General features: G+C 33.7%; 2 protein-coding genes across 3 annotated transcripts; both read left to right on the plus strand.

Annotated features, from left to right (window-relative positions):
* Positions 1 to 4151: 4151 nt before the first annotated feature.
* Positions 4152 to 7487, plus strand: LOC148621146 (perlucin-like). Of its 2 annotated transcripts, none has more exons than XM_088573967.1 (4): positions 4152 to 4266; positions 5245 to 5339; positions 6152 to 6269; positions 7229 to 7487. In XM_088573967.1, exons 1-4 carry the CDS (start codon positions 4224 to 4226, stop codon positions 7465 to 7467), a joined length of 495 nt encoding a protein of 164 aa, XP_088430093.1. In that variant the 5' UTR covers positions 4152 to 4223; the 3' UTR covers positions 7468 to 7487. The 2 variants fall into 2 exon arrangements, with proteins under 2 accessions (XP_088430093.1, XP_088430094.1); XM_088573968.1 differs by having other exon boundaries at positions 6152 to 6242.
* A 1793-nt stretch (positions 7488 to 9280) lies between these two features.
* On the plus strand, positions 9281 to 17428 carry LOC148621147 (C-type lectin domain family 4 member K-like). Its single transcript, XM_088575222.1, has 4 exons — positions 9281 to 9392; positions 12233 to 12356; positions 13392 to 13482; positions 16802 to 17428. The coding sequence occupies exons 2-4, from the start codon at positions 12261 to 12263 to the stop codon at positions 17038 to 17040; spliced, it is 426 nt and encodes a 141-aa protein (XP_088431348.1). The 5' UTR covers positions 9281 to 9392; positions 12233 to 12260; the 3' UTR covers positions 17041 to 17428.
* The last annotated feature ends 793 nt before the right edge of the window (positions 17429 to 18221 follow it).

Consider the following 18221-nt stretch of genomic DNA (forward strand, 5'->3'; position numbering starts at 1 on the left):
AGGGATTTGACACAAGGATATCAGGGGCAAATTTTGTTTGCCATCAGGAAAAGGGAGTTATGGGTAGGGTCGGGCAATTAAGCCTCCTGTGGCAGAGCACAAAGGTTCCTACTCCTATCGAATACTTCAGTAGGGTTCTTTAACATGCGAGGAACGTGACACATTTCCGAACACGGTGCACCACTATTGTTTGAGGTCAGGTTTTCTGTATAACAGCCCGACAACCTCAGCATGTATCACCTCAGGGGTACCCAATTCCACTTCTACCACCTCGGGCACACAACCCAGATGCTCTGTGGGCATGGCATAAAAGCGCCCGACTAGGGTTCTGAGCACCATTAAGTCGCCTTTTACGACAAGCTTAGCTATCATCTATTTCATGTTCATCGTCTAAATATAGCTGAAATATTGCTGCTCGGACGTTAAACCAAAAAAAAAACAAACAAACAAAACAAACGACAAGCTTAGCACTGCTTCAGGCCTATTTCTTTTGACACCCGGACCCGCACGTGGTCTTGCAGGCCGGAAAGTTTCCCCTTCAATAGCAAGATATAATCTGGGACTTGTGCGGGTAAACAGCCCACGTCACAATCAACTATACAGGACTAATCTAGAGTCTATAGCCTTTTAGAAGCCCAAAGTATATCAATTAAGCAAGAGGCAATCTATGAGTAAATTCATGATTGTATATTATATCTAATTAATTCTTGCACACTTATATAGAAAATACGGGGTGACAGTAGACAACCTTGGCGTAATTCTTATATGTTCATTGAAGGATGGTGAGAGTGTTGAATTGTGTGAAAACTTGGCATTCGGTGTTTTTGTAGAGACCTTGGATAATCTTAATTATTTGACATGGATTCCACAGTGTTTTAGCACCTACCAAAGTGCATTTCTGTTAATTATGCAAAGGCCTTCTTGAAATCCACGAAGTTAATGTACAGAGGTGATCGCCATTCTATTTACTCCTCCATGATGACCCGTAATGAGGCAATTTGGTCAATACATGATCGACCGCATCGGAATCGGGGAAAGTAGCTGAATTCCTCTCCAGTTTTTGGCTGTTGCTTAGGTCGCTCTTCTTTGGAATCTTAATGATCTCGTTGATGTAGGTTTGTTTATCCAGTCTGGTACTTTCTCTTTATCTCTTTCCTAATGCTAATATGTTCGCTCATCAACCATTCTTTCTGCAATCGTGTCTTGACCTGGTCAAGTTATATCTTAACAGATATACGCTTCTCAGTTGTCTCGATTGTATCGTCAGATAACCATTGCTTGCATTCCTTCTTTGAGATTCCAAGTCCTTCTTGGCATATAGTGTAATATGTGGATTTTACTTTTTCCCATTGTATGTCTGCTGCGCCTCTTCCTAATGTTATACTTCGCCTTAAACTGATTTTGTCTAGTTGCCATGACTATTTTGATCTTAAATTTAGCCACCACAAGTTGACGATCGGATGCTATATCAGCACCTTAATAAACTGTTATGGCTGGCATGCCCTTTCTCCATTTTCTGCTGACTGTAATGTGGTCTATCTGGCTTTTGGTTTTCATCTCTGGAGACACCCAGGTTGTTTTGCGTATACCCTTGTGAGGAAGTTGGAATGACGTACCTCCTATGACCAGTTTGTTCTGGGAGCAAAAATTTGCATTCTCCATTTACGTTGATGCTACCAATTCATTCCTTCCCTGTGATAAGTTGTCTCCCTGTGTTATCTTTTCAAACTTTTGCGTTATCCATTACAATCATGATGTCCCAAGTGTTTTTCAATATAGGTTAACTTTGTCGTCTTTATCTGCTACGTTGGTAGGAGCGTAGCATTGAATGACTGTTACCTTTTGTATTTTCAACATAAATCTTGCCACGATAAATCTTTCACTCACAGGATTCCATTCGATGAATGATGATTTGGCCTTCATATAGAGTGAGATTTCTACTCCATGTTGATGGTTGCCATCCTCGTTTGGTGGTCCAGAGTACAGTAGAGTTTGCCCTGAAGATAGCATGACCGCTCCAGACGATGTCCATCTAACTTTGTTCCAAAATATCAAGATTGTAGAGTTCCATATCTATTGCAGCCTGGGCAACTTTTCCGGTTTCGTATAATGTCTCCACGCTCCAGCTTGCATTAAGGGAGAGAAGTTTCATTATTATAAATTATGAAACATTATATATATATATATATACAGTTAAGTGAATTCGAATGTAATACATAAACACATATCACAAAGTGTATTTTACGAATGTTACATTAGCGTCATATCGTATGGTGAAAATATTAATTAGTTTCGAAATTAAATGTATTATGTAAAAGATGCATATCTAAAGAACGGTATATACGTGTGACGATTTTGTCTTCAACAGATAAAAAATGCTATGGAGTAATATTTATAGTTAAATTGTTCATGAAAACGTACATTATTAAGGTTTGACCAGGGTCGGCTTTAGTGGTGGTTCTAAAAGTTGAGAGCATTCAGGGTCATAAATTATATTAGACCAGTGCTTTCGTATCAAATCCGAGATTGTGTGTAATTTTGGATATTATTTTGTTACAAATGTTAATAACTTTTTATCATTATTTTTTATTGACTTAAAGTCTGAGATCACACGCTCTGCTAGTGAGCAGAACACGCTGTATATTTTGCAGTCGGGTAGCTTTTTAATGAATTAAAACTTTTGAGATTATGCATTAGGCACATTGGACTACTATTAAGTCTTAGGTGTCGTAAGGTTTCACCCTATTCCATTTGGATTTAACTTCACTTTCTCTAAGTAATTTACTGAGGACTTATATAAGGTATAAGTAAATTTGAGTAGATCAGGTTCTTATTAGCAATGTTAAATAACATTTGAAGTTGATCAAAACACCAATCACCTCGGAACATATTGTATTGTGCTTGTTTGGGAACTTTTCAACCATAAAGTTAATAAGTTCTTACGTTTGTATGTCGCATGTGTCATGGCTAGGGATTGTCCTCATTGCAAATTGCATTAAGAACTAATTTTAATAGAACGAATTGTAATATTAGAAGAAAGTTCTCATTGCTCAAAGAATATATATCATAGTCTTCTTTTTCCGACGAAGTAGGTATAGATTCCCTTTTACCCTTTGACCTTAAAGACGCTCCTCTATGGAAACACAAGTCACCTGATCGCAAGTCTGCTTTCCGATTGGCCAAGTACTGATAACATAGTCGTGTTCGAAAAAACTGTATCGAAAATTGAAATTGCGAGCCATATGCGTTATTTCCAGAATGAAATGCAGAAAATTAAAAGTTAAAAGAACAAATTTTACTCCGTCGGCTATCTTTTTTTAAAGATAGTACTTATTTCATTTCGAAGTGAACGTTTTCAGCCACATTAATTAGTTCATTACTGAACATGCTTGTATACATGATTGTCATGTCATAAGCACACAGCAAATTTGTTGTAATTTAGAAACTGTAAAAGTTCCGAGCTGTCTCGTACATAAGTTTCTTGGTTTTTAACTATAGGTAGCAAAAATTATGAAAACCAGAATACAACATCATTTTTTTCCCGCCATTATGGAACTTCATTTATTTTTTTCTTGCCACAGAGAATTTTTTTTCCTTCGAAGTGAAATTTGTATTTTTAAAATTATCCCAGCCACCCCCCCCCCTCAAATATCGGTGCCTTCTTCTAGAGTTGAATGAGACTTTCGACCAACCGTTATAATATTAACGTCATTCATGTTTTATGTAACTGTCCGCGTTCATAATTTGAACATTCCGTGGTACTATGGGAAGATGGGTTAAAATAAGGCTTTATCTGTTTCCAGAGCGGCCGTTTCTTGACTGTCGTCATCTGTTACCATTATGACGTATTTAATCTCGGCCTAACATATGTGAGGATCGGGCTCCTTGTTTACTTAGTAAAGCATGTAGGAACTTCCGTAATCATTGTTAGCGAAACGCCCATCTTACCAATTTCAATTTTACCAGATCTCGTATTTCCCCTTTCTGCAGGCGTTTTGCCAACACAATATTTCACATTTATTGAATCTTTCATTAACCCATACATAACAGGTTTATCCCAGTCGGTTGATTTTGATTGTCATGCATACAAGTACAATGTAAATTTTGTGTATATTTGCTATTTCGAAAGACGCATTGACCTTAGATAACACTATCACTACAGTATTGGTTGAAGGTGCATACATGTGTAGTTATTGAATAAGTGCAATTCGTAAGAAACCAAAATGAGACAACAATTAAAATTATTTATTTTAATTCTGTTATGGCGTAAGTTAAATTAATCCATATCTGTATGATTTTTATTCCGTGTATGCAATTAACGTACATTAATGGGTGATTTGATGTTTAAATATGATAACGATAACGAATTAAGTAGAATTCTATGCAAGAATCAGGCCAATCTTTTCTCAATTTGACGTTCAATACGTCTAGAAAGCAACTGAAAAGCTATTTAAATTTAACCTCAAGCATTTTGACAAAGAGATTTTTTTACTGCTTATATAAGGAAAAAGTGTGGGAAAATTATGCCATTTGCCATTATTTTTCCATTGTGCATTTCAACTAAATTTAACCTATCAATATCTTAGATAAACAGCCTTTATATACACTTTGATGATTATTTCTAGAGGTTATGAGGTATAATTACTTGGATTATGAATTTAAATATAATAGATATTTTTTTTCCACGTGCAACAACACTTTGTCTGATTCGTAGATAGGGAAGTGCTTAAAACAAACTTCCCCTAGTTCTACGTATCTGCCACCTATCGGAGAAAAATATTTCCATAAAGCAAACTCTTTAAAAAAATATTGAAGGAGGAAGGGTAAGGCTTGTTTTTTGCCCATTTCTGCCCGATTTATGTACGGAATAAACAAAATATTCCAACACTGGAACCCCTGATCCACCACTGCAAACTGTAAACGTATTAATTTTCGGGTGTACTAATTTCCGCTTTTTTGCGATGGACTGAAAAATACTCGCGAAATTGTTTTTAACACTATGTAACACTAATCATTTTTTTTAAATTGCGAAAATTGATACCTGCGAATAAGGTCACTTGACAGAATCTGCGAAAATTAGCAACCGCGGAAATGAATACGTTTACAGTATTCACGAACTAACAGCTTGTCAACGATATATGTAATCATTTACTCGATTCGTGATGTGTAAATGTTATTATTCCCTGTTAAAAAAAAACCACACACTCATTAAAGTCCAATATCTTTATATTTACACTTGTAAAGCTCAACATTACGGCATTTGCCCAGATGGATGGACGGTTCATTCTAACTCATGTTACCTTTTCCATCAAGTAGAAATGACATGGCGGGAAGCGTCAGTGAGTATTGGGTCTAAACTTTGAATAATTTAAATAAAATCGAAAGGAGTTTAAAGATATAAAAACAAATATGGAAAATAAAGATTATGGCCATTACTACAATTGGGGAAAGCGAAATTAGTCAAACGGAAATTAAGGATGATAGAACATTCATCTTCAAAACGGTATCACTCGTACTTAATTTTGTGCGTATTTGTTATTTACTTTTGTTCTTGTTGTTGGTTTGGTGTTTATGTCGAAGAGATAACAACCAACAAGATTAGTAAAGATAATTCTTTAAAGTAAATTGACTTTCTCAAAGTGACCTTGGCATATGGTGCACAGTATTTTTATGAACTTTTCACTTTTTTGGACTAAATTGGCACATAAACAACAGAGTTGTTTACAAAAATGTACAGTGAATTAATCGTAATGTTTCTACCTAAATTATGCATCTATACACAAGCGTGCATGCGTCTTTGCATTGTTTTTTTTTTCACCTTACCTTGCACTGAAGAGGGTTTGTTTTCTGCCCCCCGGACATCGATATAACTTATATATACAGCAACTGTCTTTCTCACCTTATATTTTCGTTCTATGGCAGTGTTCAAAAATAGACAAATAAGAACATATTATTGAAAGTATAAAAATGCATGATGAATACTGCATCGGGTTTTCAAACAGATATAATTCATAAACAATTCTTCTAGCCTTCTCCATTATTGCTTTATTTCAAAAACAAAATATATAATTCATTTTTCGAACAAGAATTATATTTTTATGACATGTCAAGTTGTGTAAATGTTTTTGTAACACCTTTCTGTCTTTTGTAGCACTATTGCCGATACCAAGGAGCTCATTTGTCACATATCAACTCAGAAAGAGACAGAAAATTTCTTGAGTTCAGTTTATCACATCACTTAGGTACTGAAAGTAATACTTTTTTTAATAGTACGTCTTAGTATCAAAACTGTTTATTATGATTTATCGAATGTTACCTTGTAAAAAAATCGCTAATTCACACTGTAGAATAAATTCGGTAATTTCACTCCCAGACTTCCTAATGCCAAAAACGTCACAATGTGAAAATCAATACGCCGATCACACAATTTTTAATTTATTTTGAAAACAACAATACATTATGTAGAAAATCTATATGATAAACAGAAAATCAAGTGTTTATCATAAATAATCAAAGAATAACTACTCGTGTGCAAAGGATGCGCGTTTAATATAGACGTTCTGTGACACTCGTGCTCATATTTTTGGTTATTATAACTCTTTCTTACTGATTATCATGTAAACAATAAACCTTTACAGTTGCATTTGCATATTTCTCTCGCGATATATAATTTACACTTAATTTCATGTACATATAATAAAATTCTACAGCTGAGCAATACCGATTGATGATCATGTAGAAAAGATATCATTTTCGTGCTGGCAGTTTATAGCAATAAAACTTTTGAAATATATATGTTATACCCTACAGGTGCACCTTTTCTAAGGTCCCAGTGTTTTGTGGAGTCTAAGTTGCTCATTTACTTTTAATGCTTTGTATGTATTATTTTGGTTACTTTTTGTTATTTGTTGTGTGTGTCTGTTTTCTATGTCTGCTCTTTGTCCATGGATAACATTCTTTAGATTTCTGATAGAATATTTGTTCCCTTGATTACTCCTTAAGGTCCTGAAGTCAAACCGAAAAGAAAAAAAAACACTATTAAAGTCAATGTATATACTTTGCACATTCAATGCATGAAGACACTGTCATGATAAATTGAATGGTTATTTTGAGCAGATTATATATGTTGTATGAATGTGGTATTGTTACCTCATTAAATTTTCAAACATATCTTTTTTATATGTAATCCATCAATTAAATCTTAAAAGTAGGAGTAAATATTTTTCAGGCAATTATTGGCTTGATGGCGTTGATGATGTGGTAGAAGGCGACTGGCGGTGGGAAACAACATTTGAAAAAATTAATCCAACGTTTTGGGCACCAGGTGAACCAAGTTCAAGCGGCGGAAATGAAGATTGTCTAGAAGTAAAGCATGGATACCATGGGTATTGGAATGACAACAACTGTAATCACAATGGATATCCTCTCTGTGAGAAAACGGCGTCAAGTGAACAGATAATCGGTTAATAAAGCAGTTTAAAAACATTATCAAATTTTTCAGTATTTTCATTTGCAAACTTATTAATAAAGCAATTCACATTTTTTAAGATTACATAAACATTTCGTAGCTGAAACTTTGTGTGTGGAAAATATAACAGATATAGGGAAACTAAACAAATACATCAGTGCATAACTTATATAAAAAAGTATATACATTCAGAGGTCATCGTAAGGTTTTTAGCAGGTGAAAATACACCTTTTAGAAGCTCTGAAAGACACCGAGAACCTCGGTAACTGATCGAAATCCTAAGTTTTCATACTTCAGATAGGTCACTTCACTGCGGAAAATTTTAGGACCATTTGTGGATATAAAGCTATATTGGGACACTTGTACAAGCAAATTTAACATTTTATTCTTGTAAAAATTAAATAGTTTTTTTTTTCAAATTTTTGCATTTTAATGCCTTGAAAAAAGATAGATATTCTTTTATGATTAGTCATAAAAATCTGTTGCTATGGTAACATAATGAAAAAAGTATATTAGTTTTCATAAAACAAAAAAAGAAACGTTGGGTGTCTGTCAAAAGACACCTTTTGTAAACTTTCAGGCGCTTTAAAACTACTGGGAAAAAGCAAGCAGACATAGCGTTGTTGTAAAAAAGAAAATAAGTGTACATTTTTCTGCTCATATACTCATGATGTTAATTCATAACGTTCGTACGAAATTTTGTATTTTTGAAAAAAAAAAAAAAAACAAAACAAAAAAAAACAGTCAGCTATTGCAGAAAAGAGAAGCAACTGCGACCGACGAGAAATTGATTCTTTCCCGATAGCTTTAAGCATGCATTTTATACATCTTTACTTTCATAAGTATTGCGTCTATTTATGAACGACTACTTTACTTACCACAGTCAATATTTCCACTTTTTATTTTTAAGTTTGACAGAGTCAACTTAACGTACAAAACAGGTCACCTCAATCACATCTGTACCGTGCAACCTAATAATTAACGTCAGATAAAAAGACACATTAATGGTCAAAAATTGGAGCATGAAACTTACCTAAGAGTAAATCAAGTTTTACCGGGCCTCAACCATCAGCCTTTAATGGCGGATCAAAAATGAACTGACACAACAAACAAACACCAAATGTAAATCACTTAGTAGTACATTCAATTTTCTTAATGAAAGATTTCAATACAATTGTTAGGTAGAATATGTCGAAATAGTACTACTTTAATCAATTATATTAAACTCTCAAAAACTTTGATTCTACATTTGGGCTTTAGACTTTGTTTTCAAATCATAATATGGTACATAAAGAATGTATTTTTCATGAACAGGAATTGTATTTGTCACATATTTTAAATTGTGGCGTAGTTTATTCCTCTTCTTTGTCTGAGATGGAAGCGGTTTCTTTACGTAATGCCCATTTATCAGCATGCCACTAAGAGGATTGTTCGCGTGTATTGAAGTATCAACTCAAATCTTATAATTTCTTATCGCTTTGCAACGGGTTGTACCCATGGTTAGATGATTAAAATTATTTTTGTAATGATTTTGAAGACTTGGAAATACTGTCATGAACTGCCCAATTCTTCGCACTCTGGGAAACAAATTGCGGTTAATCTTATCGTATATCTTTGTGTGTAATTGCTGCAAAAGTTTTTAATGACTTCAAACAATCCACCTTATGTCACTAGGTTGTCGAAATATATAATAGACCTGCAACAGATTATTAAAAACCCTCGATAAGAATTTCACGCAACATTGCATATAATACATGCACATAATTAAAGCTTTAATGATTGGAGAACAAGCCTTATCTACATGTTGTGTACGTACGATATTGACGTTTTGACCTTGCGCTATCTATTTCGGGTTCGGTAGAATGTTCAATTCTTATCGTATAAATGCTTAACGCCATGATATTCATGTTAATTGTGCCCTTGCGTAAGTATACATATGCATTTTGCGTTTAATGTTTTGGGGGACAATAGGAATTGGCAATAAGATATCCATGACTTATAATTCTCATGTTAATCAACGAGACTATTTATATTCATGTTGGCTGCAGAAGATTCATCTTAACTTCAGAGGCATATCACCAAAATTCTCGATTGATACGGCTTGAGTTACGCCCTTGTTTTTTCATATAGTATATCATTTTAAAAAAATACATTTTTTTCTTTACTTTGTTCTCATAAACTATAAATAGTTAATTGTACAGAAATGAAACAGTTTTTATATGCTAGATGGCAAATGACATTAAAATGATTTATCAATTACATTATGTTTTTGGTTTTGTTTTTTGTTTTTTTGTTTTTTTGTTTTGTTTTTTTTTTATAATAGAAATATCATATAATGATGTAAATTGTTCAAAATTGAAACTTTCAACGCTAAATGTTATTTTATATTGTGGTATTTTTAAGTTTATGGCCTACGTTATTTTAAGCTTGTAAGTGTAGTCACGGAAGCTTTTGGCAAATGATTTATATGAGAACTAATGATTTTGGGTTGAGGGTAACATATGGAAAAGAAAAAAAACATTCTGACTGTTATAGTATAATTTCAACTTAACATGTTTTTCTTTTCTAACCAAATTATTTGGTATCCTTGTCAAAGGATTTTTCATATAGTCCGATATTACAACATTCTTGTGTACTGCCATGTCCTTCTGAAAAAAAGACTTAAGAGAATAGTTTATATAAACTTCCAACATGTCTTAACATAGCATTTCTAGCCCATCATATTAGCCTAATTGCTATTGAACCTCTGTATACGCAGACCCATCAGATTATTTAATGCCATATGGTAATTGTTTAAGATTTGTTTCTGTACCACAGGATTTTTGATTAACCATCGAAATTTGTCTCATGTACCCTAACCTTAGACCCAGTGTATAGGAATTATTTTACTTTGCTTTTCTGGTTTTATCAAAACCAAAGCAGACACTAGCATTTCCAATAAAAGAACCATTTTAGCAGGTTTTATGGCCTATTTTTGGCGGGGGTTGTAGGTGGGAGTCCAAGAATCCATATAAACAAGCTTAATAGCTGTATCTGCAAATTGAACTACCAAGCCTTTTTCGAAACTATCAACTTCTATTTTACAGTTTATTAAAAAGCTCTTCAGTCTATCCTTGGCATTTGTTACTTTCGTAGTGGTATTGATTCAAAGTGGATCCTGTTAGAATTTGAATCATCTTCTGAAAACCCTCCACAATTAATAATTGTCGGAATATGATAGCATTAAGACCTATCATGTACTACTAATACCTCTAGTGAAATCCCGACTGAAATGCATTATACATCGCTGTTACTCTTAAAAAAAACGGAATATCTAGATACAAATATGTAGTACATGGTAGAGTTTCTCCGTACTTTGTAAATCACTATTCCAAATCATCCTTTACATAAACCAAAGATGTTGCCAACTGCTGGAGTTTTAGATTGACAACATATTTGCCGCATAACAGACGGTCTGCATTCCAATGGAAACAAAGTGTGATCCTCTAACATATTCCTTTACTCATATATTAAGGCGACTGAGTTGCACTGTTTTCTACACACAGTTGAACCGGGTTTATTGAGTAAAACTTAAAAATAAAAGCTGAAACGTGGTAGAAGTATTGATTGTGGGTAGTAGGGCATACGTACATTAACAGATGCAATACTAATGAAGAAGAAGAGGTGTAAAATCCATGTTTCAAGCTATCGGAAATATTCATGTTCTTGTAGCAGTGGGTCCTCACTGCTGTATCAGCTGGCTGTTTTTCAAAAATTCAAAATTTAACTTACTAATTAAAATCATGAACAAATGAGCAGAAAAAGGTACACAAAGTTTTTTTTTTGTTTTTTGTTTTGTTCTTTTTTTTTTTGTTTTGTTGTTTTGTTATTTGTTTTTTTTACAGCAATACTATACCTGCTTACTTTTTCGGAAAATGTGTTGTATTTGCTTGTTAGGGTGACTTAATATAGCTTTATTTCCACAAAATGTCTTAAAACTATCTGCAGTGGCATATTTATCGAATTTAATCTAAGGTTGACTTTATAGCTAATCTTATCCGAAAATGTAATATCATTTAGCCAGATCCTTTGATATCAGTTTTCGCTATATAGATGACGTTTTGTCTTTAAACAACTCTAGTTTCGGGGATTTTTCATTCAATGCATCTACCCCAAAACTTGAGCTAAGCCACTACAGACAATACCAATGCCTCATAGCTGGATCTACTCTGTGAAATCGATGAAAAAGAGAAAAAAAACCTCGTTTTGAACATGTGGACCGTTTTGGTTTATCCATCTGCACCATGAAAACCGATTAATTTATCGTGTTATATTTTTCCTTTCCTCTTTCGTCAACCCCGACATGACATTGATGTTTCTAGAAAAGCAGATGACGCTTACCATTCCGATGTACCGGTACTTGTCAGTGCCTGTGTACTTGGTCAATGCTTCCAAATTTCAGTGGAGTCCGCGTTGCTCATTTACTTTTGTTTCTTTGTACGCGTCAGATTGTTGTTGTTGTTTTTGTTTTTGTTTTTTGTTTTTTTGCATGTTCTTTGTTGTGAGTATTTATTTTCCCTGTCTATTCTTTATCCGTGAAATGTAATCTCTTGATTTTCGCTTGAATCTTGTTTTTCTTAATTACTCGTTATAATTTGGTTTACAACAATATAACCTATAAATATAAAATAGTCCGTAATTGTAACGTAATATGTATAGGTCTAATGGAGACAATTCCATTTCTAAAACGTGTCAATGCAAATATAAGTATGTTCATGTATTTAGTTTCAAATATACAGAGTACTAGTAGTGGATGTCCTGTAGGATAGATATCGTATTCAGATTCATGTTATCTGTTTCATTAACATGCAATGAACTGGCGAGAAGCGATGGTAAACAAAGTTTAAGTGTAAGTTTTTGTAAGATCCAGGCAAATGGAAAAAATAAGGAAAAAGCATGCCAGAAACGAACGGATCGGACTGCAATCTCACTAAGAATGCTCTCTCTATTTGAAAGACTAATATTTGATATCCGCATTATTGAATTTGCTTAGAACTTTTTCAATAGAATGAATTTTTTGACGAAGTTACTTGCCCTTGAAATGTTCAATGACATTGTAACTCAACTTACCAAAGTGATATCGAAAATATATTTTCCCTTAATTCTGATGGTGCAAATAAATTCTGATGGTGCAAATATTCGAACTAAATCGACAAAATGTTGGGTTTTTTATATCATGTTTCACCCACTGCCTGATTCTTACAAAAACTGATTCTTATAAATATGTTTTTTTTTTGTTTTCGTTTCGTTTTTTTACATACATTTATTTGTATATTTGTTTATCTGTTTGTTGTTTGTATGTATGTTTAACTTTATTGCAATATGTTATGTATTTTGTTTATGCTTGAGAAAACAATGTTAGCAGTGATCTTCATATCACAACTCATACGTTATGCCAGAGCTTGCCGAAACTACGCAGACTTTTTGTATCGCGCTAGAACTATAACAAATAGGCTTCTGGAACAGGGTTATGTTGCTACAAGATTGAAGTCATCACTACAGGAGTTTTATGGTCGTCATCATGAACTCGTGGATCGTTATGGTGTGTCCATCAGCACCATGAAAACCGATTTATTCAACGGGTCATAGTTTTCCTTTCCTCGTTTGTCTACCCAGGACTTGATTTTTTATGAGCAACTCGGCGGTTGTTTCTAGAAAAGCAGAGGACGCTTACCCTACTGGTGCACCTGGTCCATGCTCCTAGTTTTTAATGGAGTCCGAGTTGCTCATTTACTTTTGTTACTTTGTATGTATGATTTTAGTTACTTAATGTTCTTTGTTGTGTATGTCTGTTTTCCATGTCTGGTCTTTGTCCCTGGAATACATTCTTACGATTACCGCTATAACTTTGGTTCCCTTGATTACTCCTTCATTTATTTTGCAGCATTATTGTAAAAACCAGACAGCTCATTTGGCTAGAATTGAATCTGAAAACGAAAGAGGATTTCTTGAATTAGAATTACAGCACTTAACGGGTAAGAAAAAAGCTGAGGATGTCTTAATAGCTTACCATCGCACTAGACTGTACTCTGATTATTTTGTAAGTAATGGACAAAGCAGTCTTTACCACTGAAAGCTTTGAATGATTGCATTGTGTGTTTGAATTAGGACATGGGTGTGAAAAGTTCTTCCCTCGATTATTTCTGTCAAGTTTAATTGCCATTGACCTACTATAATTATAAATATAGCCCAAAAAGTTTCAAAATGTGTTTCCCATGTCGTTATGGAAAAGTTAAGTCACTCGAGTTGCACAAAAAATGATCGTTTGTTGGGGATTTATAAATCAAAAATTATCACAGCATAAACTGCACTGTATTCATATTTGTTATGAATAAACGAAAACCATGTATTTCAACTGTAATTTTCAAGAATAATTGATTATTCTTTTCTTAGCACAACAGAACTGATTACCCTGAAAATACACCACATTATGATCTATAATGTTTTGTTTTTACTAAGTAATAGAGTCGTCTGTTCTTTCTTCCTTCCGTCCGTTATTTGTTCTTACTTCCTTCTGTTACATAAAGGGATATCAAACTCTAATTCATCATTCCTACCCTACTACTACACCACTGAATGGAGTAAAATGAAACTTTTACAGAAGCTTTTTTCACATATTTTCACTATGTACCGCTCTTATCAGATTCTGATTCTTATCAAATTTGAAGTTCCACATGACAAAACGCTGACCTTGGCCTTTATGACTATTGGGACATGGGGATACCATTTGTTATCAGTAACCCTTTCTACATCGCTGCATGAACTTAATGAAACCTCACAGAATTTTACATGTACATGTTATTACATAATCCTATTATGCCTTCCTGTTATTAATCTTGATCCAAACCAATATGGAAGTCAAAACGTGCTTGTTTTTTAATTCACTGAGCATTGCTCATGGTTATTTCTAGTGTGTCATCGAATCGGCGATTTCGGATTTTTTAAAAATCTAAATCTAGAATTTCTTTGCAAATCCATCGCAACAGGTGCTAACCCTAATGGTGCGACTGGTTCATGATTCAAATTTTAGTGGAATCCGAGTTGCTCATTAACTTTTGCTTTGTACTATTATTTTGGTAATTCTATGTTGCTTTTTTGTGTATCTGAATTCCCTGTCTGGTCTTTGTCCCTGGATTACATTATTTCGATTTCCGCTACAATCTTGGTTCCTTTGATTAATTTTTCGTAAGGGTTGATAACAAGGAACCGATTCAAAGAAATGTGTAATGCAGCCTTTTTTAGTTCAAAATAATGGTTATTATAACTAATGCACTTTGTCTTACGAAACAACACTGGAGTGAGTATAATTATACTGAAAAGTTGCAATTTTTGTTTGGCCTTTTTTGTAATTAACAGGCGACTCCTATATTAAACAAAACTGGATAAGCTGAGAGCAAAGCTCACTTAGGAATATCCCCCTTTCCCTCATACATGTAAGAAAACCATATAAGAAACTCCATGAATCATTCAGATGGACACAAAATAGGTGGTGCAAAATGGCATCCTACATATATGATGAATTTGTTTAAGTTACATCTTATGTCGTTCAGCGGTTTTAAAGGAGTTTAGAATTAGAGGATGTCCCCCGGTCAACAAATGACTTAGTTCATTTTTTCCATCATGAACCTCCAAAAGTCCAAACGAAGTCCAAAACGAAGTTTTAGAGGAGTTGCAGAGTAGAACATGCCCCTCCCATTTTTCTTCGACCAATGTCATGTTTTGCATCAGTTAATCCTAAAAGTAATACAGATGGAAAAACAAAACAGGAGGGGCATATACAGTATCGGACAAAGAATATTAAAAAAATTCATAAAATTTCATTCAGTGGTTTTAGAGGAGCTATTGATAAGAACCGTAGATAGACAAACGGATGGACAGCATGGTCACTATAAACTTCCTACTTTGCTGGGGCTGTAATAATAGTTGGTGTTTATCTTTTCTATGCGAGTCTTAAAAACCTTCTTTTTCATTCATTCCTCCTCATTTGTGTTGACCAATTAATGATGGAAATCCTAACGTTAAACGTGCATGAAAAATAAAAGACCGGAAATCTTGAATCCAATATATTTCTAGCATAAAACTTTTCCTGTTCTTTTTTTTTCTATTTTTTTAGCTCATTTTTCACCGCATAAATGTTCCTCTGAAATGAATTAATAATCCTCTCTTTAATCAAATAAAAAATGATTGTAAAATACCCTAAAAAATTAGGTACTTTAATATGGCCTAAAGGGGTCCTTCAACCAACCTTATCTAAACCTTTAATATTCATCATCACCTTCGGGGAAAGGTGTGGGGCATTAAGCTATGAAAATTGCCTAAAAATATCAACTTTGTAGTTATAACATAAAATATGTTTATAACATAGTAAAATGAATAAATGTAAGGAAAAATAATATTTTTCGTGTCATTAATTCACTGTTATGACGTCATAATAGTGCCACAAATTTGCGTCATTTAGAAAAAAATGCTTATAAATTTATTGTTTTTTATTTTTCGGACAAATTTAAATCCAGAAAACTAAGTCCACAGCCAAGGAACAAATGTTATTTTTACATATGATAAAACATGCAATAATGAATGTATTCACTATGTAGTCACCATTTTCTTCCCAAAAATGTGACCAGAAAGGGACAGAAAGTACAAAATCTGACAGAATATCTGAATATTGGTTAACTTCAAGCATTTGTTCTGTCCTTTAAATGCAAGAATTATCAAGTTTTTATATTTTCCCATTTTTGATGGATTCAAGTCTCCAAATTCACAATTAAATCCTTCAACACTTTATTATTAATTTTCAGTTGAATTTTAGGCCAATTAGACTCTTTATCGCCCCTTCTCCTTTGGGCTTTATTTCACCGTTATTTTCCTTCTGACAATAATATGAAGTACGCCTGCAACTGGATAATTTTTTTTTTATTTTAAAGTATTAATTGGCTGTGTTATTTTTACCAATTCTGTTTTGGGTGCCAACATTAATTAATCAGAGGTAATGTTTTGATATTTTCCCAGTATTATTAAAATTGACTTGCCGGTCAAAAGAACAACAATGGTCACCTATACACAATACACTATGAGTTGACAATATTAATAAGTGAAATTAAGATTGTGTTGTTTTTTTCACCTTAAGCAGATTGAAATAAAACGCACAGCTTAATGTTTCTAGATACACATATGTTGCTGTAGTCAGACGGAAATTTGTTGGGAAATTTAAATATTTGTCGGAGGTTAACAGTTAATGCTGTAGTTATATTTTCACAAACAAGCGTAATAATATCCACAATAATGATATTTTAGGAGATTTCTGGTTAGATGGTACTGATGATGTTAACGAAGGTCATTGGTTTTGGGATTCAACATTTGAGAAAATAGATCCTCTATTTTGGTGGCCTGGGGAGCCCAATTCCAACGGAAATGAAGACTGTATGGATGCTCAAGTCGGCCAGCGCGGATATTGGAACGATGAGCATTGCGATGCACTTGAATATCCACTTTGTGAGCAAGATTCCGAAACGAGTGAAACAATCATTGGTTGAACTGGCATTAAGTTTCTTGAACACGTACTTAATAAAAGCACGTGTAAAGTTATAAACAAAAGTATTAAGTCTGATGCATCATAATCTTGTAACCTGATTTATAAATCAGGATACAAGAAATTGTCTTATCTACGGTGGCAGAATGTGACATCATTCTGCCCGTATACTAAACCGCATGCAAAGTAATTCCTAATAATTCTATTTAAACATCAAAATTGAACTAGGAGATCATAAAAAAGGTAGATCAGGAGATGACGGGCGAAATTTCTTATCCAATCAGAAAGTTTGTTTCATGTATTTCTAAAATTAGATTATCATTTATAAACCAAAAGTAATATGTAATCGACGCCGCTGACACGTACTAAAATAAAATTTATAAGATGAAAGAGGAACAGTTTTTATTCAATCAAAAACACTGTACTTCAGAGATTATGACAAAAAAGCAAACTTTATTCCAATGGCAATCTATTGGTTAGTAATTATAAAGATGCCAATCACTTTAATTGGCATATTATTGCTTTTTCGTCAGTCCTATTGCAAACAAGCAAATGGATTATCGCTTTCTGATAATGAATGGCATTCGGTTTGTTTAATCCATCATCTTTATCCAAAATAACACAATATCCACTTCCATTCGGTTCTATGCAAACGACGTTGTTTAAAAACTTCCTGCTACGTAAATATTACCACTTGAATCAGTCGTAATACCCGTTGGCTCTTGCAAGACTTGGTTTTGGAAGCAACAAAGAAGTTTTCCGTTATCATCATGGCACAAGACTTGGTTTGACTCCCAGTTTGTACCCTATATTATGTCTGCAAACCAAGATACATAAAGAATGTATTGCCCAGGAACCGGGATTTTCTTGGTTGCAATTTTTTCCCGGGTGCCAATAATTTCAAATCGATCAGAATTTGGAAATTGTAAGATTATTTTGCTTGCATCTACGACATCTAAACCCCAGCATTTGTCGCTAATAATTGGCAACATATCGGGCCTTTTATGTGTTTTGTTGTAATCAATAACACCAATACATTTATTCCCACAAAATGAGACTGCTGTATTGTCTAAAACGGCCACATCGAATGGGTCGTTATCAAGTCTGTCACTGACTTTAATATCATTATCATTCTTGTAAAAAATGACACGTTTTTCCTTCATGTTGACGAAAATGTAATCTTTT

This window comes from Perna viridis, chromosome 3, assembly GCF_037379345.1.
Source record: "Perna viridis isolate PV_CMFRI_1.1 ecotype Kerala chromosome 3, ASM3737934v1, whole genome shotgun sequence".
NCBI classification, from domain to species: Eukaryota; Metazoa; Mollusca; class Bivalvia; order Mytilida; family Mytilidae; genus Perna; species Perna viridis.